Below are 19,656 nucleotides of genomic sequence, written 5' to 3' on the forward strand. Positions count from 1 at the left end.
TGCGGTGCGAACGCTGTTCTCGCGAGTATCGTGCACGCTCCCGCGGCGTTCCGACATTACACACGAGAGTGTCCCATCAGTCTGATATGCCATATAAATCGATATCATCGCGAGGAGTGCGTTTCGCGCGGGGCGTCCTCGACGGAACGCTTCACTGCCACGGCGAGTCCCGACGGCGAGCTCGCTGAAGGAGAGAGCGAAGTGTCGTGAGGATTTTTTATCGTCGTCGAGCTCGCGCGCCGACAGGGGAGCGCGCGCGCGCGCACGCGCGCGTTTACGCCTCGCGAGGACGAAGGGACGAAGATGAAGAGGCAGAATGTCAGGACCCTGTCGCTGGTAGTGTGCACGTTCACGTATCTCTTGGTCGGCGCCGCGGTGTTCGACGCCCTCGAGTCCGACACCGAGAAGAAACGTTGGGAATTCCTGTCCGGTGAGTAGCCGCCGCCACCGCCGCCGCCGCCGCCGTCGCCGCCGCCGCCACACCCCCGACGACGGCGTGCTTTCGCGCCCGGAGGTATTTTTATCGTCGCGCACGGCGCGCGCGCGCGCGCGCGCGCGATCGATAATCGACGATTAATTATTTCCGCCGCGTGCGCGCGGGGAATGCCGCGTTACAGAGATACGGCGCAACATGATGAAGAAGTACAACATCACGCCGGAGGATTACAAGATGGTCGAGATCGTGATCATCGAGAATAAGCCGCACAAAGCGGGGCCGCAGTGGAAGTTCGCGGGTGCCTTTTATTTCGCCACTCTAGTGTTAGCCATGATCGGTGAGTTGCACCAGGGGACAAGCGCGATCGAGTGAATTTTTGTTCGACTCCACTCGACTCCACTCTTGCCACTCGGATTTTCAGTCGATTTCATGCACAATTCTACGGTCCAAATTTTCGAATCGATCTTTCGAAGCCACGCAACGTTTCATCTTTGTCTCATTTACCTTCCTCCGCATCTTATTGATTTTATTTTTCGGAAACCACACGTAGCATTATTTACGTATACGTTCACGGCGAGATACACACACACTCGCAACGTGGTCGCAACCGCGAAAGATGCCACGTCGCGTTCGAACGCGGCTCGACGCGAGTCGTACTCGATAAGACCTCGAAGACTTCGTAAGACTTGGACTTACACTTTTCTGCAAGGTTACGGACACTCGACGCCGGTGACCGTAGGTGGAAAGGCGTTCTGCATGGCGTACGCGATGGTGGGGATCCCGTTGGGGCTGGTGATGTTCCAGAGCATCGGCGAGCGATTGAACAAGTTCGCGTCGGTCGTGATCAGGCGGGCGAAGACGTACCTTCGCTGCCAGAAGACCGAGGCCACCGAGATGAATCTCATGTTGGCGACCGGTCTGCTCTCGAGTATAATCATCACAACGGGCGCCGCGGTGTTCTCGCGATACGAGGGCTGGAGCTATTTCGACAGCTTCTATTATTGCTTCGTGACGCTCACCACCATAGGCTTCGGCGACTTTGTCGCTCTTCAGGTGGGTGACTCGCCCCGCGCTCGTGGCCGATCGATCGAGGACAGGCGAGGTGACGATCGCTTTTCTTGCAGAACGACCATGCGCTCTCCAATAAGCCTGGATACGTGGCCTTGAGTCTGGTCTTCATCCTCTTCGGCTTGGCCGTGGTCGCTGCCAGTATCAACCTGCTCGTGCTGCGCTTCATGACGATGTGAATAGATCTTCTAGTTGCTTTTCCCTCGAGTTACTTTTCTCTCTTTTCTCTCATTCTCTGTATTGATTTTGGATCTCTCCTGCATTCTCTGCGTTAGATCTATTAGTAAATAAGGCAACGGGTCTATTTATTGATACAAATAGCGAGACAAACGAGAATCATTTGTCGGGGACAGGAACACCGGTGAGGCGCGTCGCGAGGACAACGAGATGCAGTCCGCCTCGCAGCACGTCCTCACGCTGGACGGCGAGGTCGTGGCGGTGAACGGGAAGCTTCTAGCTGGACACGAGCCGATCGTCCACGACACGGACGACTGCGTGAGCGTGTGCTCCTGCACGTGCCTCGGCCCGGCGAATTCCGAGCTGTTGGATCCATCCGGGTATCAAGGCTACCGGCCGCCCTCGACCTCCGCCAGCCTCCGTATGAAGCGAGCATCCGTCTGATGGAAGGTGTTTCGTCGTCGCAGTTTACGTTGTCGACTTTCGAAGGCCGACAGCCGGGAGCTGCTCGGCATCGACGTGTGAGGAGAGAGTTGATACGCTCCCTCGACTAATGCAGAAGAAACACTTCTTCAGAGAGGTTCCGCGCGCGCGCGCGCGCGCGCGTGCGTGGAAGAAGACAACCCGCAAAGTTCCCTCGCCACGTAGCGGAAAGTAAGATTCAACGAACGAGAAACTCTCCGGCACTCGCCCTGAACGTTTCATGTGCGACATCGGCTCGCACTGACTGTCGGTGGTTGTTACTCGATGGCCAAAGGATGTGAAGTGCTCGACTCATGGCTCTCCGCTGCATCTCCTCCCTCCCTCCCCCCCCCGACGGTTACTACGTCGATATGTAAAGTTGAAATATTTTGATAGTTCACATTGACGACTGCCCGTGTCGACTCCAACTCCATCGAGTGAACGTTGTGTACACGAAGTCCGCGGCGTATTGTCGACTCGTCGGGCAAAGCCGGCGAGTGACGACGCTGGGGATCGCTGGGGGTAAACGTACGGTGATCATATCGCTCCACGACGAAGCCGCATCGGACGGATAGTTCGTGGATAATCCTCTCCTCCGGTAACCTCCGCCGTGCTATTGTATCTCAGATCGAAGTGAAACACCCTCAGTACCTCAGAGGCAACATTAGCGAGCTCAAGCGCGGATTATCCCATTGATAACAAGGCATTTATAGAACGTAGTTATCGATATTGCATTAGAATGACATTATATGTTGTGCTGTATGTGTGAACGCACGAGGTTCATAGGTCGTTCCGACAAGCCGGAGGTTCTCGTGTTCGGCGCAACTAATTTAACGGTTGATTTTGTGTCGCTTCGCCATTTCTTGCATTCGGTCCTCGCGCAGAGTTCTTTCTCGCTGCAGTCTCGCGTTGGGTTTATCTTGATCCTAGAAGAATCTTATCTTGAGGTTTCCAAAAGTTTATGTATCTTATTACGAAAGAAGGGAAAGGGATCTTTTTACATTGTTTGCGAGCGCGATCTTCCCGCTCGATCGACCGCGCCGCAGCCGCCGATATCGCTCAGCGCTGAGCAGCTGAGATCGATGGGACAATGTGTGAACGAAGCGGAGGCTGGGGGAACGGATGGCCAAGAGAGGATCCAAATGAAGGCTCGAAGTGCTTTTCCACCGTTTAATTGCACCAAAAATTGCCGCGCGAACGAACGGACGAACTCACCGCGGGCTGACCGTCGAAATTGAGGCGGACGGAGATCTTGAGTCGCCCGAGCGGGTTCGCGCTACACCGCGACCGGAGATCTTCTGGGCCGGTCTGAGATGTCACCGCCGAACCGACGGAGATCTTCCTCGCGAACGCCGGAGATCTTGCCGCGGGCGGACAGGCGATCGCGAGCACGGCGACGGTCAGCGCGGAGCGAGAGCTCGGCGGTAACTCGAAATTACAAAAACAAACTAAATACAAGAAAAGACAGATGTATTCCGACACTCATTGGAAACCGGCGCCACACTTCGCAATGCTGGCGTAGTTCGCGTGTTAACCAACCACGCACACGATGGGCTCGTCGATGGCCGGTCATAAGCGCACATGCCTTGGCGATCAGCCACTATATTCTCGGCGCGATATCAACGGTAAAACTTTCCAGAAACATCCAACTGTTTCGTGACGAGGAAGAGATAAACATAATTCGAAATATAACAGATCCACCGAGTTGGCTCGCCAGCTATTATATTGTTCGGATGTTTATATTTGGTTGGAGTCGATTTCTCTTTACGATTTCGATCAACCTATGTCGTATCCGACAGCGCCCCGAGAATATTCGGCCAAATCGCAAGAATTCGGTCGAATTTAAAGACTGAAATTAATCGAGCTGCCGAACATACCGTCCGCCTTGAAATTTTAATTTCAAAAGCGTGCGACAGCGTTGGAAAAGATACGTGGCGTGTGACAAATAAAATAAACAACAGAAAAAAAAGAAAGACAGAGGAGCCAAATTTACAATGCCCGAGCGCAGCGTGTAAGGTCACATGTGACATCGGCCGAGAGATGTGGCGACGTCCCGAGAAATCGCATCGCATGGTCGTCGAGAAGACGCTTCTCGTGGTAATATAGATCTCGACAAAATGTGGTGCGTGATCGTGAGGCGCGATGGGCAGATGATGGACCGTCAATGGCCATGACCTGTCCTGGGTCGGAGATGATACATGAATTTATAAATTCATATGATACATAAGTATAATTCTTTAAAAAAAAATAAAATATATGGCATACGTTAGCTTAGCATAGGTTATGTATACACACAAGACGATCGGCTCCTGCTCACTCCTGTCACTATGAGACAGCAAGGGAGTAGGATTAGGAGCAGCCATGAAATATAATAGTTGTAGATGGGAGTGTGTACTGCTCTCTCCAGATCCAGATCTCACTCGCTCCGCTCTCGTTATCGTAAGCATCGTGAGATCTCCGTTCGCCTCAATTTCGACGATCAGCCCGCGGTGAACCCGTCCATTCGCGCGGCAATCTTTGGTGCAATTAAACGGTGGGAAAGCATTTCGAGCCTTCATTTGGATCCTTTCTTGGCCATCCGTTCCCCCAGCCACCGCTTCATTCACACGTTGTTCCATCGATCTCGTTGCTCAGCGCTGAGCGATATCGGCGGCCGCGGCGCGGTCGATCGCGCTCGCAAACATACATGAAGAAGAAGAGTGTCTATTCTAGAGGCGGTCATAAAGAAGACAAGAATTTATAAACAAAAAGAAGGGAAACATTTGTTTGTTCTAATTCTGCAACAATTTATGATCTCACTCATGGATCTCACGAGAATCTCTGCCTTAGCAGAATCGTGCGATGTCGTGCGAGAACTATACATATGAGTATAAACACGATAGAACAATAATTTGGCATCAATAGCGTAATGTTGTATACATATTTCCATATTTGTACCCCTAAGCGTAAAGAAATATCGCCTGGTGAAATTTGACATGATCATTTTACGTAATCAGGTTGCGGACATGTACGTGTGACGTACCACAAGTCTTATATTTTTTTAAGACATTTATAAAATAAAAGAGAAACGTAGAAATACCAGGGAAGACTGATAGTTGAAATTATATCAAATGTACAGTTGTTACTTTTTTTAACTAAAATTTCTCTCTCCCTCTCTCTTTCTCTCTCTCTCTCTCTCTCTATCTCTCTCTCTCTCTCTCTCTGTCGTTTTAAAACAATGACCTACGGTATTATTCTTCCTTAAAAATTTAAATGTCATATTCAGTTACATCGATATTATTTGGGAAACTGCATTTTGTTTCGCAACTGCATTGTATTTCAAGTCAAGAAGTTCAAGCAAGACTAAGCAGTCTAACTCTTCAGACACATTTCTAGATATAATTCATTTACAATATTAGAAATTAGGAATTGATACTGCAGTTTATCAGTTTTATATCTACTCCTAATAAATCGCATTTCGAGATTGTGAAATAAGTTATGCGCTTGATTGCTCGATCGAAATAATTGGTACTTTAATTGGTGCTTCTTCTATCATATGCCACGTTGTATTTCGTGAATTAGGAAATACTATCGTCGTGATCAATGTACGCACAAGTTGTAACAATACTCGAGAGTTTGTTTCGTGAGAAAAAAAAATTCGTGTTAAAATATATACCAATATCGTCGAAAAATACGATTCTTTCCGGTACGCATCGCAATGTGCAAAGTGATTGAAAAAGTACGCACTTATTTATACAGAGATGTGGAGTAAAACAGCTACCGTGAAGAAAGATGATAGATTAATGTTATATTATTGTACGGTATACCCTACATGTGTGTGCGTGTGTGCGTGCGTGTGTGTCTATTTTTTAATGCGAATACATTTTAAATAAACACTGCATAATGCAGCGTGTTATAATAATTTTCTCTCTTTCCTGAAGGTTCGTACATAATTCCATTCTCTTCTTCCCAGTATCCACATGATTCCTTCAAAAGACAGAGAAAGATTCTCGAAAATAATGCAATAGCAATAATATATAATGCAGTATGATACCGCTGTCGGGTATTGACAATTTTTTAAATTATTTACAATTTTTCACTGAATACACAGTCAATTACGGAATAATATTCTCAAGCTGTTATTCAACTGTTTGGATCAATATTTCTCATGTATATATGAAATATTACGTTTTAACCTAAAATGTCAAGCTTGATTTTAACTGGATTTAGCCAGTTATTAAACGATGAGTCAGCACATATGCGAACTGCCCGCAAAACACGAGCACGAGTTTCCCTTCGGGCCGATAAAACCGCTGACTTTCAAAAACGCGTGGATAGCTTGGTGCGGCATCAGTAAATACAGTCCAAAATGCGGTCACTACATGGACAGTACAGTCAAGGTGACTGCCGAGAGGAGGAGGCAGATCGCTCTGAAACATTGGTGGATAATACACCCATTTAGTTACGCCAGGTACGTCACAGTCCTCACCTCCGCACATGCGGCGTCTCGAAGACACAGAGGAGAACGTTGCTCGTATCGCTCGTCGATAAGCAAACGCGTCGTCCTGAACGAAGACATTTACAGGTACTTCTGGGATACATTCATGATGGCGATTTACTCAGTCGCCTTCCTCACGATCCCCTTCATGATTTGCTTCGTCGTTAAGGACTACCAGTCGATTCTCTTGGATAAAGTAAACGTTCCGATTTACGCGATTTTCTGGCTGGACATAGCGTTCAACTGCATTACAGGATATTACGACAGCAAGGACATGCACATCGAGTTGAAGCTGAGCAAAATATTCATGTGAGATCTCATACGCGATATCTCACAGCCGAGTTTCCGTACAATTTAATTTCTCAATCCAGATTTAATTTTACTCAATCCTCCGAGTCCTGGATTCTCTCTGTAGGTCTTATCTGAAAGGATTTCTCCTGCCGGACGTGTTGTCGTCTCTCCCGTACGATCACATAACGTTGCCGTGGCGAAGATTGCCAGGGGATGACTCGTATCATGCTATCGTCTTGATCAATATATTGCCCTTCATAAAATTAACGCGCTATTGGACGTTCAAGTCGACCATTTTTTTTCTATTTAAGGTGCAACATGTCTTTTCTACCAGAGAGAGAGAGAGAGAGAGAGAGAGAGAGAGAGAGAGAGAGAGAGAGAGAGAGAGAGAGAGCGAGAGAGCGAGAGAGCGAGAGAGCGAGAGAGCGAGAGAGAGAGAGAGAGAGAGAGAGAGAGAGAGAGAGAGAGAGAGAGAGAGAGAGAGAGAGAGAGAGAGAGCGTATGATGACGTTACCACGAACGCTTTCTATTTCAGCACTTTGGGATCAGGCACTTTTACTACGAACTGTATACCACGCTGTTGCTGGGAATGTACCTGATCTTCTGGTTCTCCTGCCTGTGTTACGTGATACCGATTTTGTTAATGATGCATTTCGTCAATATCTCGCCGGCGGTAAGCAAGTCGGCGACATCGAGTCGCGCGAAGATACACTGATGGTTAAAAGAGCTGCAATTTTGAACCTCATTGCCCCAAAAGGAATGCAAGAACTGCTGGATGACGGGCTTGGAGGATCGCACTCTCACGTTCAGGTTCAAAAACGCCATGCTGATCGTGCTGGAGAATATCCTAGCGACCGGTTACGGTCTCTTCGTACCTGAGACAGACGGTCACCTGATCCTGAGCAGTCTGGTCATGTTTATCGGCAGGATCATGCTGTGCTACTTCTTGAGTGAAGAACCGTTCCGTTTGTTAGCTTCTCCAGCGCAGAAGCGCTTATTTTTCTCCAAGCCAAATCTCCTTTCAGTCATATTCCTTCGGGTGAAGGCTAAGAGAACAGAGTCCGAGACGAAGTTTCAAGAGATCACGAACGAGCTGAAGGCGTACACTAGACAGAAGCAGTTGGTGCCGCACATGAAGAAGCGTCTCTTGGCCTATTACCACTATCGCTTCAAGAACAGTTACTTCCGCGAGAAACAAATTCTGTCCAACTTGTCAGGTGGGCAATACGGAAATGTAAGAAAAAGAAATCAAAATACAGGATCTCGAGCAAGGCAAAATCCCAATAACGAGACGCCTGGTTCCTCCAGAAACGTTACGCGAAGAGATCGCGCTCGAGTCCTGCCGGCGATTAATCGAGAACGTGGCGATATTCAAGAACCTGCCCAGGCACGTTTTGCAGTCGATAGTGAAGACCTTGAAGTTCGAGTTGTATCTGCCGAACGAAGTGATTATCAAGGCTGGCAGTCACGGCGACTGCATGTTCTTCCTGTCTTCCGGGACTGTGACTATCCTGACGCCAACCGGGAAGGAAGTAGGTTCTTCCAAGCGTGGTACTTTTCAAATACGACAATCAGCGTCGTTCAACAACTCGAAGTCCACGAAACTGGATCGATAAAGCGTCGTAAAAAGATATCTTTACTCCAAGATATGCCATTTGGAAGACGGCGCGTACTTCGGCGAGATCGCCCTTCTGGTGGCGGACGAGCGGAGGACAGCCAGTGTCGTCGCGATCGACGTCTGCGAGGTGTACCGAATGGACCGTAAGGACTTCCGCCAGTGCATAGCCGTGCACAGCGAATTGTTCGCGCAGATCGAGCGCATCGCCATCGAACGAGTGGACAAGGTCGTTCGGGCCGAGAAGCAGCACAAACGTTTCCTCATGCGTCCCAGTCGCGTACAGAATTCTCATCCCGACAAACTAAGCGTGCAAAAACACTAAGGTGACTAACTTGATGCTTGACGTGAGAATGTGTCAGCCAGTTGCATCTGCGTTTGCCACGCAGATTCAAATTAGGAGCAAAGCCGGCTTTGGAAAGGCGCCGTTTAACCCCGCCATCGCGAAATAACATAATCCTGCTGATCGTGTAATTATATATTTAAGGACCTTATATATTATTATTGTCCATACAATAATATCATATAGCGTCATTCATTTATATCTACTTTTATTTTAAAATTATATATGTATATACATATATATATATATATATATATATATATGTATATATCTATATATGTATATATGTATATATGTATATATGTATATATTATTCATTATCTAAGGTACTTACAGTTACAATTACATTCGCTAAAACCGTACGATATAGCACTGTCGTGCGCGACGAGCTATACTTCTATCGATAAAACGCATGTGGGATATGAATCGCGATCTCTCCTTTTGTGTTTTGTGTTTTGTCCCGCTTCTTCGTGTTCTCTTCCTTCTCGACTTCGGACTTCTTCTTTAACAAAGAGGTCGCGCGCGAGACCGTCGAGAGACCCGTGGTGTCGATCGTGATGAAGTGTCGCCCGATAAATCTCTCGTACAACGTCCGTGTTGTAACGGAAGCAACACGCTCGTCGATAGCGGAGGAAAGCAACGCGCGAGGTACGTTCCAATTGCGACGAGATAACCAGCCAATTCGAGTGATCTCTTTCTCTTTCTGTTGTGTGCACGGCATCATACGTCTACGTGGTCGTCAGTGTCGCGCTCTGCGGATATGTCGTTCTCTCTTGGGGGATATGTGATTGGAAGAAGAACGCGACGGCACAGTGTTGGGTATGAAAATCTTAGTCGACTGAAGCAATCGACGAGTCAAGACGAGTCAAGACGAGTCGAGACGAGTCGAGACCAATCTCAATGCAATTATGTATAATCGCTCGAGGCCATCCGTTGTGTGTACCTGCGATTTAATCCAAGTTAATTTCCCTCGTCTCAGTCAAGCGAAAATTTCATTGATGCCCGCCGAGACTGCACGGCGGCGAAAACTCGACGACGCTGGAGAAAATGCGATATGTACATCCACGCACACGCGAAACGTACGGCCGTCGTCTTCCTGATTCTCTCTCTCTTTCTCTCGTTCTTCCTCCTTTGCGTTTACTCCCTTCCGGGCGAAGAACGACGACCGCGCGCGTCCTTGAAAATCGCACGACGCGCGAGCGTTATCATCATATCGTTCACGAACGCAGGTCCAACGAACTACTCCGTGGGCGGGGAGGATGGGGAGTTGGGCGACACGTACGTACATCTAGGATGCGCCTCGCGTTTCAACGTTCCGCCTTAGTGTGCGATTCCGTCCTTGTGTGTGCTCTCGTTCTGCTGTAACTAATAATGCCGGGTTTCCGCGGAAACGGCCGGGAGCAACTGTGTGTCGACTGTGTGCCTAATACATTCACTAGGTCGTCAATTAACGTGGGTCGCGCTACGTTCTCGTGGCGTCTTCTAACGATTTTACGATTTACTCTTGGTCGTGTCTAGAGAGGAGCGCAGAGGAGAAGAGTACTTAATATCTTCGTCGATATATACGGCTTGTTCGAGTCTTGGGCTCTCTACAACCGCGGGCTGTCACGCCACGCGGACGGGATCTCTAAATCTACACATCATCTCACGCGCGACATTCATGCGTGTGAGTCGCGCGCGGCGTCGACTCGTCGGGGCGGGGAAGTGTATGTGCGGGAGGTACACGGGGTGCACGTGGCACGGCTATTTACACTAAACGAGGGAGACGTCATGTATATTCAGCACTCTTTCCCCGATCCTTTTCGAAGGTCATCTAATAAGGCACTGCGTTTCTTTTTACTGCGACTGAATCGGTGACACGTACGGAACAATCGAGTGTCGTCCTAGAGGCTCGCGATACGTCGATTCCGATCGGCTGCGATCGCGACTCTTACACTTACGGTGTGTATGTGTGTGTGTTTGATATATATATATATATATATATATAATATATAATATATATGTAAATGCGTTTTGGTACCTTTCTCTTCTCGTCCCTCCTTTCGTACTTCTCTACGATCTCGTCAACTGGTAATATCTACGATCGCTACTACCGGATACATCATGGCCCGCGACTGGATGCGTCTAGAGCGCGAGATATTAAGTAGTTACGCAATTAATAGTTATACGGTTAAAATGTTCAGGAACAAACGTCGTTAAATGCAACAGCTGTGCGCGAGGCGCGCGATAACTGATCGTTATATAGTCGTGTAGGTCGTGTAGAAAACGTAGACTTATATACATAGACTGCGTCTTCTCGCGAGAGATTCGAAGATGGGAAGGTCAGCTTATACTCCATGCTATTTTCATTCAGCTTTCTTCAACGGGACATTCAAGTTGGACAAAGATCGACCGTCCGTGGCGCAGGCCACCTTCTTCAGATTTCTTGTCGCTCGGTTTGTATACATATATAAGTCTACGACAGAAAAATCGACTGTACACGTTACACGCAACGACAAGTGAAAGATACAACGACTGAAGAATAACGCGAGTCGAGCGCGTAATATAATGTTCTCACGCACGTACACACGCCGCTCGTGTGCATCCGTTTTTTCTCGTCTTTGACTTCGAGTCGGAGTCTTCGACGAAAACCTCGCTCTCCCAGAGCGAAGCTCTTCACCGTTCCTTTGCACAGACGACAAATCTTATCCGATTCCTCCACAAAGTGGAATCGCGACTGGAGACAGCGATACGTTCGTGTTAATTCATCAGAGACGCGTTCGACGGTCGCTTCTCCAAAGTTTCCGAATACTTTCCCCGTGGGAGGGATATCCGCGCGAGCTTCTACTTCGACGGCGGCGCGTGTCATAGCGATATTTGCGAGAGTACCTATATGCGAAACAAGTAATAACAATATCGTAGAGTATATAAATGGCATATCGAATAATAAACTATTTATATTGTACAACATAACGTGCGTATATGCTTAATACACAAGTAGGTACAAGTTCCTTTCTTAGTCACCGTAGTGTGTGTCCAATGAGGGGAAGGAGGACCTCGGCCTAACTCAGACAGTGCTCCGCACACGAGAAGATCTCTTCTCTCGTGTGTCATTTCTCTTTCTTTCTGCTTCCTTCTCTCTCTCTCTCTCTCTCTCTCTCTCTCTCTCGTCGATGCATGCATCATTGACGTCGCCGTGATGCACGAGAAAAAATGGCACGTCGCGTCACATCGAGACTCTTGGGATCGCGATCGTGTTCTCGAGGTCGTGCGAAAATTATCGGAAGATCCTCGACACCGCTCCGCGGGACAGAATCCGCGCGAGCTCCACACCGATAATACGTCGCCAGCGTTCGCGAATGTTCAGCTCTCCGTTGTCGATTATATATATGTATATATATATGCATATGCGTGTACTATAATTATCTTACGGTTATTTATATATAAAACTACGGTTACTGTGATGACACGCGAGACGAGTGTTTCTTTTCTCTCCGGGAGCGGGAGGGGGAGGGGGGGAGGGGGGAAAGGAGACGCGCCTGCCTGAGAAGGAGAAGCGATATTTCCCGCAGGCTCGACAACACGATCCGCAGACCCACGCGCTTCGTCGGCCGACATTCCGACGTTACGACCTCGCCTCGTGTCGCCCGACGTCGTCTGACGGATACGCGCGGTCGTGACGTTTCCCTCTTAAGAACAAGCAATTAACCCGCCTAATATGGCTCCGTCGGACTAGGATTCTCAGCGTCAGATCGTATATACATGGATAGGGGGGCATCGAAGCGAGACCGCGCTGGCCGAAGCGCGGTGTCGGTTTCGCGCTGGAGAAATTGTGTGCGAGTGTGCGTGTTGCGTGCATGTATGTTGTGTGTGCGTTTCTATGTGTACGTGTACGTGTGTTTATATATTATATCTATGTATAAACGCTCTAAGGCTTTGGCAGTGAGTTAACAAGTCGATTATTCGGCACGTCCGAGAGGCAGAGTGGGTGCGCGCAAGATTTCTCTCCGCCCTCGTGTATGTGTACATGTGTGTGTATGTGTGTGATGTGTGTATGTGTATGTGTGTGTGTGTGTGTGTGTGTGTGTATGCATGTGTGCGTGTGTATTCTGTCGCGAATCCCACGAATGCCACGATCAGAATCGACATGTGTGCCATCACGCGCGTCGGAAATACCGAAAAGTCGATTTGGCATCTTAGACGAGCATACGCAGGATGGATCTTCTTCTTCTCTTCGTGTTGTCGAGGTGGGGCCCCTTCACCGGCAGTTGGCCGGCCTCTGTGCACGATCGGCAGCAGAACCTTGCGTAGTACTCATGCATGCAGAACTTGGCCGTCACGATGAGCTCGCACTTGGCGAAGAACGTGTTGTCTTGACAATGGGGATGAATGAAGATACCTGCAACAAAGAGGATACCGAAACGATCGCGAGATGCATACTGCCGCTTCAAGGTTCGCAGCACCAGCTCCGCGATAAAATCATGCTGTTTTTACAGCTCAAAGGTCTAATATACAGGTCTGATAGACATCCTGAAAACGTTCGAAACAAGTAGAATATCTTATAGATACGTCTCTTGCACATTTTTTCAGGCATGTCTGCTAAATGAGAGATATGATGATCTTTTACCGATTAAATGTATCGATAAAATTATGTAAGATGCTTCAAGCGACAGTATTTCCCTGATGAAGATCGAAGATCACTCACCAGCTACGTGTATGTCGACGTTGTCGGAGTCCGAAGTGTACTCGTTGGCTGCTTCGCATCGGTACCGGCCGGAGTCTTCGCGATTCGCGTGGTTGATGATGAGCCGGTTGAGTTCTGAAAGAGCAAGGATTGGCGATTCGTAATTACGCTCGCTCTGACGTTATTTCTCGGCCGTTTCAACAGCTGTGTCTTCTTGCGCCCAATTTTGACGCAAGTGCGTCCTGTTTCACTCACTCGCCAGCACGGTGTCACTTATTTTCGTGATCTTACCGGAAATCTTGATGCGGTTGTCCGTTCGAATAAGCTCGTCGTTCTTGTACCAGAGTACACGCGGAATGGGATAGCCGTCCACGCCGCAGCCGATGCTTATTTCGCTGCCTTCGGGGAACTGCGACTGCTCCACCGTTACGTTGACTTTGACGGGCACTAAGCACGAATCACGTTATTAACACTCTCTCATGTATGCGGCATATCAAAAAGAAGAAACAAAAAATTAGAAAAATGTACGAAGCAAGAGGATGTGAAAACTGTAATTTACTTACACGAATTTCGTCGATCTGTATCTGTATGAGAAACGTTATTGATCGTTAAGTTGTCGGCTTAACACTTAAAACAGCCAACAAGCGGGTAACGCAGCCCAAGCGACGACATGATGTGTAGGCACGCATGCAAGTGCACGAAATAAGAAGCCACGAGAAAAGAAATCTCGATTGGCGCCGTCATTGCGATCGCAGGTCGCAGGTCAGGGCGAGGGACTTGGGTCACAGAGATTTAATAAATTTTACGTGTAAACTTTTCACCATTTTAGCCGTATAAAACTCGAACGTGAATTCTACGGGAGATCTCAAAGGAGGAAAATGTTTCCGACCCCTCGCCCGACAAATTCGCTCAAACTTCGCGCAAAGATAGGCGCAACTCGAAAACGTGCCATCGCGCGGTCTCACCTTTGAACTTGGCAGGCTCGACGGTGGTGGTTGGGATGAAAGGAGGCAAATGAGTAGATTTAGAAGGATAAATGGGAGCGAAGGTCTGATACTCGGGTGACGGTGTTCTGGTGGGTCTGTATGGGTACTGCGGTTTCTCGGTGGTGACGGGTTTCCTCGGAGGTTGCACGAGGAACTTGGTGTACTCTTGGTGCTCGGGTTTAACGTTGTAGACCGGCCCGACCGCTTGCAAGGTCGTCGACCAAGAGGCCGCTTTGCCCATAGCGTTGTACGCTTGGCAGGTGTAAACACCGAGGCTGGTCAGAGTTACCGAACGTATCAGGAGGCTATAGTCGTTGTCCTGCTCGTAATTACTCGAAAACAGGGGTAGCATGTCCTCGCCGCGCCACCAAGTGACGTGCGGCCTTGGCCAACCCACAGCGTAACAATGCAGAGTTATCGGCGAGTTCATCACCACTGTTATGCGAGTGTCGGGCTCGCCGATGATGGAGACGGAGAGTTGGCGCGGTTCTACAGGATGCAAGAAAGAAGAGCGTGCGTGCAACGTGCGAGACATCAGAGATATGCAGGCCAGACGAATTAATTGTACCGTCACCGGGCAATATATCGTTGCCGATGTTAAATGCAAGATCTACGTTATTCGTACGAGGAGCTCATATTCGCGGTCAAATTCGTACAGAATCCCACTCAACAGTTCAACAATACCATCTCAAATCACCTGTTAACGCTAACATTTTATATGCCCAGAGAGAGAGAGAGAGAGAGAGACAGAGAGCCATGCCCGTTATGAGACAATTGAATTCTCTTCTTCACGTACCTGTGACGTTCAGTTGATACTCCGCTCTTACCGGCGGTCCTAGACCATTGTCGGCGGTGCACACGTAAGCTCCCCTGTCGTAGGTGTACAAGTTGGTGATCTGGAGGGACCCGTCGTGCAGTATGCGTCGTCTCGCCTCGGAAGGTCCGATCTGAAGGTATCGTATTTCAATTTCTCTGCCTCATCTCCTTGTTTTTTTTTTTTACTTACTTTTCACTGAATTATCTTACTCGCTTGAAAAATCTTTCCACTTATGGAGAATCCAGGAAATTATAGAAAAATGGAACGTACTGCTGAGGTAGACAACTCACCAGCGTGGTGTCCTTCCTCCACGTGATGGTCGGCCTAGGAATTCCTAACGCGATGCACTTCAACGTCACGTAGCCGCCCTCCTGTGCGCTGACACGAGGCTCCTCCGGTTGCTGGATCATCGCAGGTGAGCCACCGTACTGCGGCGGCGTGACGGTGGGCCGTGGCGTCGTTGTTAGAGGCTCCTCCGGCGCTGGCTCGAGGCAGGATGTGCCGCAACCGCTGTCGCAGCATTTCAACTCGCCGACGCAGTCCGCGTCCGTCGCGCACTCCTGCTCGCATCTCGTGCTATTGGATACTCTCGGGCAGCGACCGGCTTTCACGGCTGCAACGTTCATTTCACCTGTCAGCTTGTTCCTCAATCGGCCAACAACGGGGCCGACAAATAATTTTCACGGCAGGACGACTTTTTAAGGAGAGAAAGAGAAAAGGTTTACGCGTGTCATATTTTTGAGCGCAACTTCTCCATGTAACAATTGGCAATTCTTCCTACAAAATATAAATATTATACAGATATTATGTGGATCTCCGCCAATTGTCTCGCGCCAAATGTTTGCGAGGAAACAATCCGGGAGTGGGAAAAGTCGGAAGTAAGATAAAGATTTCGAGGTAACCGAGTAGTTTCGTGTCGTTGGTGAGACTCACTCGATTGACAAACGCCTCTGTACTCCGTGCCGTCTTGCGTAGCGACTAGGGTAATGGTGCACCGGGTGGCCTCGGGACAGGTCATCGTCCTGCAAGGATCCACGCAGCGGCAGCGTTCGCAATCCTGCTCGTCCACGTACTGCTCTTTGCCGTACGGACAGTGGACGATGTTGCACTCCTCCTTGGCCTCGGCGCATCGATCTTTCGTGTCCTTCGAGTCCACGTCTATCTCGTTGCTCGCTGCAATGCAGTTGCATGTCAAACGCGAAGCTGAGGAATTTTCTCTCTTCTCGGGTTCAGGAGAATAAATTTGACATAAAGGAAAAAAGCTGCCAACGCGTTACAATCGCTGTACAAGAAAAAGAAGCAATGCGACACTTGAGGTCTTTGTACGTTTCGATTTATAACAATGTCGACCACCATAGAAGCTGTTGGAAAGCTGTTACGAATGATTCGCAACGAGTCGTATTTCGCGGGAACTCATCAAGTTCACGCTCTTCTTGGTCACTTTCACGTTCCGATTTCAGAGGCAAAGTTCTTTTTCTTATAAAATTAATGACTACGCATATAGTCATATATAATTATTAATCACACACGATTTTCACGTGATTAATAATTATATGTACAATCATTAATTGCGTAAAGTTCATCCATCTTGTCATCCTGAGTTCTTTCACATGACAGATCTCATGGACTCGGCGAAGCGTACAAGCATATTCTTATACCGCAGGTATAAATACAATATAAAAAATAGAGAGACAGAGATGATTGTGGGGAACCATGTAAAAGAATCAAGCGGAAGAATGTGAAAAAACATATAAAAGATGTCGCAGGTGAAGTGATACATATATGTACAAAGGAAGACGACTGGCGAGTAAAAAGGCGAAGAAAGACGAGGTCTGCGGGGGGAACTGGAGAACAAACGAAAAGATTCACTAGCGGTCTCATATCCTGGACTTACTCCTAAGGCAAGTGTTAATGCAAGACTCGAAGGTCTTGAATCTGTTGCGATTGCCACCGCAGCCGGTGTAAATGAACGCCCGGCACGCTTGGTGTTCCTCGTCGAAATAGAAGCGTTTGGTGCCGCCGGACGTGCAGGAGCCGCTGTCGACCGGTTCTTTGCAGATCGCTGCATCATCACCACAAGCTCGTTACTGCACAAGGCCGATCGATCCGCCGCGGTGGGCTCGACGAGAATCGCCGCGATCGCGCGGCGGTCGAATGCGACTCGAAGGGGGTCGTTACGCTCGAGACCGAGTTACTTACACAGATTCGAAACGCTGGTGTCGTTGCCGGGCGGTACCGGTTCCTCCTGATGGATGCAGATCGACTCGCACTCGGGGATCGTACTGAATCGGTTCGCGTTGCCGTCGCAGCCGCCGTAGGTGAATTCGCGGCAGGAGCGCGTGCTCGGCTCGTAGTAGTACTTTCGGAAAGCGCCTCTGCACGGGCCGGAGTCCACGGGGAGGTTGCACACGTCTGAAACGCGGTGATCATACGTTGATTACGCGCAATAATCCATCTCCAAGTGGAATTGTCATTTCAAGACGTGTCTTTAAATCTGCAAGATCGGACCTCAGCGGCACGGTAAGCTGCGATTCATCAAGTCGCGATTCGTAGGATAGGATGTTCACTACAAGCGCTGAACATTTATCTTCGTATAAAAATTCTCTTACGGCAATGAAAGAACATGACGAAGCCACCTGATTGAAAGGGACAGTCGAGGAGCAGCGATCCTCTCGAGAGCATCGCGATTTACCTTGTCCGTGGAATTTCCCGCAGAGCCGCTCGCACTGCTCCTCCGTCTGGAACTTGTTGGCGTTTCCGCCGCAGCCGCCGTATATGAAAGCCTGGCACATGTGCTGCTGCGCGTCGTAGTAATACGCGGTGATGGTGCCATCGCAGTCGCCAGGATCGGCCGGCGCCGAGCAAATCGGGCTCTTGGGCTCCTCGATTGACGGAGCCAACGTGGTCGTGATTCGCGCGATTGGCGATGGCGTAGGAGGTGGCGGTTGCCGTTTGCACTTGGCCTCGCAGGACTCTCTGTCCTGGAAGCGATTCCTGTTGCCTTGGCAGCCACTGTACTCGAACTCGTAGCAGGAATCGGCGCGTCGATCGTAGTAGAACTGCTGCACAAAGCCGTTGCAAGGTCCGACCACCTTGGGCAGCGTGCAGAGGTCTGGAATTTGGAAAACTTTCTCCTTTAAACCTTCCTCCTTTAACCGCCATTAACTACGTAGGTTCATTCAACAAGGTGAGATAATAACTATTACCAACTCGTGCTAATTTAAATAAATAAAAGAAAAGAAAAATGAAAGCGATTCTCAGCTCTTCGAAGCTATTCCACCTAGAAGAAAGCGTCACTGCCACGAAACGACAATTTCTCGACCACGTAAATATTGACAGATATATCTTTCTCCTTCTTCCTTGAGTTATAACCGTGCGTCTTGTCAGGCCCATCACAATCGTCAATCAGGAAGTACTTACAAAACTCTCAATCTAATTATGACGTGACGCTTTGTGAGTCGTTTAGTAAACTTCACACGGCCGCTCTTCGTATGACGTACCTTGAACTTCGCCGCAGCGGTACTCGCATTCCTCGCGAGTGTTGAAGTTGTTGCCGTTGCTCTGACAGCCGCCGTATAGGAACTGCCTGCAAAGCCCATCGCGGCTGTCGTAGAACCACTTGGCTTGATCCCCGGAGCAGGGCCCGTGCTCGTCGGGCAGGAAGCAGAACTCTGTGGGGCAGGCGGGGGGGGGGGGAGATCTCCCGGTAGTATCGTCGCTCGTAACGGATAATTTCCGGAGTTATCGGGAGCGTTACCTGTTCGGAACTCGAGCTCTCTCCCCGGCGGAGCCGGTGTGGTGACGGCCGTCACGCACCTGTTGACGCAGTCGTGCTCGGTCTCGAAGTTGTTCTCATTGCCGCCGCATCCGCCGTAGTAGAAGAGCCGGCAGTGCTGCTCGTAGGAGTCGTAGTACCATCGTTGAGTGTAATTGTGACAATCGCCCGGGAGGGCGGGCAGGAGGCAGCTGTCTTGCTCTGCGTATCGCGCAAAGTCGGAGATTACATTGCTGATTCGGCGTTGCTGATCGCTGTGCCGAAGAATTTCGTTCGCGTCCGATCGATTCGACTCGCGTGAGATGCACATCGCGAAAATCGCGGAGCGGACGATTAATTAAGACTTCTCTCTGTTGCTGTCAATGTCTCGAGGTGTGACTAACTTTACTCATTGATCGTCTAATCCATAATGATGATGATGATGATGATGATGATGATGACGATGATGCAAAAAGGAAATGAAAGACGAGAATGAATCTTTTGAATTTCATAGAAATATCGCAATTTCGAGAGTTTGCAAAAGTACAAATTCCGGTAACTCTGGCG

General features: G+C 49.0%; 3 protein-coding genes across 10 annotated transcripts in view; 2 read left to right on the forward strand and 1 right to left on the reverse strand.

Moving 5' to 3' along the window:
- On the forward strand, window positions 1-6,044 carry Task7 (TWIK-related acid-sensitive K[+] channel 7). Of its 2 annotated transcripts, XM_025304421.1 has the most exons (5): window positions 1-430; window positions 618-773; window positions 1,146-1,489; window positions 1,561-1,679; window positions 1,858-6,044. In XM_025304421.1, the coding sequence occupies exons 1-5, from the start codon at window positions 304-306 to the stop codon at window positions 2,123-2,125; spliced, it is 1,014 nt and encodes a 337-aa protein (XP_025160206.1). In that variant the 5' UTR covers window positions 1-303; the 3' UTR covers window positions 2,126-6,044. The 2 variants fall into 2 exon arrangements, with proteins under 2 accessions (XP_025160206.1, XP_025160207.1); XM_025304422.1 differs by lacking the exon at window positions 618-773.
- A 292-nt stretch (window positions 6,045-6,336) lies between these two features.
- On the forward strand, window positions 6,337-9,391 carry LOC105182969 (potassium/sodium hyperpolarization-activated cyclic nucleotide-gated channel 4). Its single transcript, XM_025304418.1, has 6 exons — window positions 6,337-6,929; window positions 7,036-7,222; window positions 7,447-7,584; window positions 7,669-8,128; window positions 8,220-8,443; window positions 8,558-9,391. Exons 1-6 carry the CDS (start codon window positions 6,367-6,369, stop codon window positions 8,849-8,851), a joined length of 1,866 nt encoding a protein of 621 aa, XP_025160203.1. The 5' UTR covers window positions 6,337-6,366; the 3' UTR covers window positions 8,852-9,391.
- An 889-nt stretch (window positions 9,392-10,280) lies between these two features.
- Ppn (proteoglycan-like sulfated glycoprotein papilin) overlaps window positions 10,281-19,656 on the reverse strand; it is a 128,659-nt gene continuing 119,283 nt past the window's right edge. For 5 of the 7 annotated variants that reach the window (XM_025304412.1, XM_025304413.1, XM_025304415.1 and 2 more), the window contains 12 exons: window positions 19,093-19,311; window positions 18,836-19,006; window positions 18,028-18,447; window positions 17,535-17,747; window positions 17,230-17,397; window positions 16,269-16,508; window positions 15,626-15,948; window positions 15,315-15,465; window positions 14,498-15,007; window positions 13,824-13,979; window positions 13,554-13,667; window positions 10,281-13,247 (listed from right to left, as the gene is read on the reverse strand). In XM_025304412.1, coding sequence (XP_025160197.1) covers window positions 13,045-13,247; window positions 13,554-13,667; window positions 13,824-13,979; window positions 14,498-15,007; window positions 15,315-15,465; window positions 15,626-15,948; window positions 16,269-16,508; window positions 17,230-17,397; window positions 17,535-17,747; window positions 18,028-18,447; window positions 18,836-19,006; window positions 19,093-19,311 — 2,888 coding nt within the window. In that variant the 3' untranslated portion in view covers window positions 10,281-13,044. The remainder of the gene's footprint in view (window positions 13,248-13,553; window positions 13,668-13,823; window positions 13,980-14,497; window positions 15,008-15,314; window positions 15,466-15,625; window positions 15,949-16,268; window positions 16,509-17,229; window positions 17,398-17,534; window positions 17,748-18,027; window positions 18,448-18,835; window positions 19,007-19,092; window positions 19,312-19,656) is intronic. The other 2 variants (XM_025304414.1, XM_025304416.1) reach the window with 2 other exon arrangements.

The sequence above is a fragment of the Harpegnathos saltator genome, unplaced genomic scaffold (assembly GCF_003227715.2).
Source record: "Harpegnathos saltator strain DR-91 unplaced genomic scaffold, Hsal_v8.6 scaffold608, whole genome shotgun sequence".
NCBI lineage: Eukaryota > Metazoa > Arthropoda > Insecta > Hymenoptera > Formicidae > Harpegnathos > Harpegnathos saltator.

Coding starts and splice junctions, on each gene's coding strand:
- Task7 (XM_025304421.1), top strand. CDS start 304: ATGAAGAGGCAGAATGTCAGGACCCTGTCGCTGGTAGTGTGCACGTTC. Junction 431..617: donor ACGTTGGGAATTCCTGTCCG/GTGAGTAGCCGC, acceptor GCCGCGTTACAG/AGATACGGCGCAACATGATG. Junction 1,490..1,560: donor GCGACTTTGTCGCTCTTCAG/GTGGGTGACTCG, acceptor CTTTTCTTGCAG/AACGACCATGCGCTCTCCAA.
- LOC105182969 (XM_025304418.1), top strand. CDS start 6,367: ATGAGTCAGCACATATGCGAACTGCCCGCAAAACACGAGCACGAGTTT. Junction 7,223..7,446: donor CCATTTTTTTTCTATTTAAG/GTGCAACATGTC, acceptor TTTCTATTTCAG/CACTTTGGGATCAGGCACTT. Junction 8,444..8,557: donor TGACGCCAACCGGGAAGGAA/GTAGGTTCTTCC, acceptor CTTTACTCCAAG/ATATGCCATTTGGAAGACGG.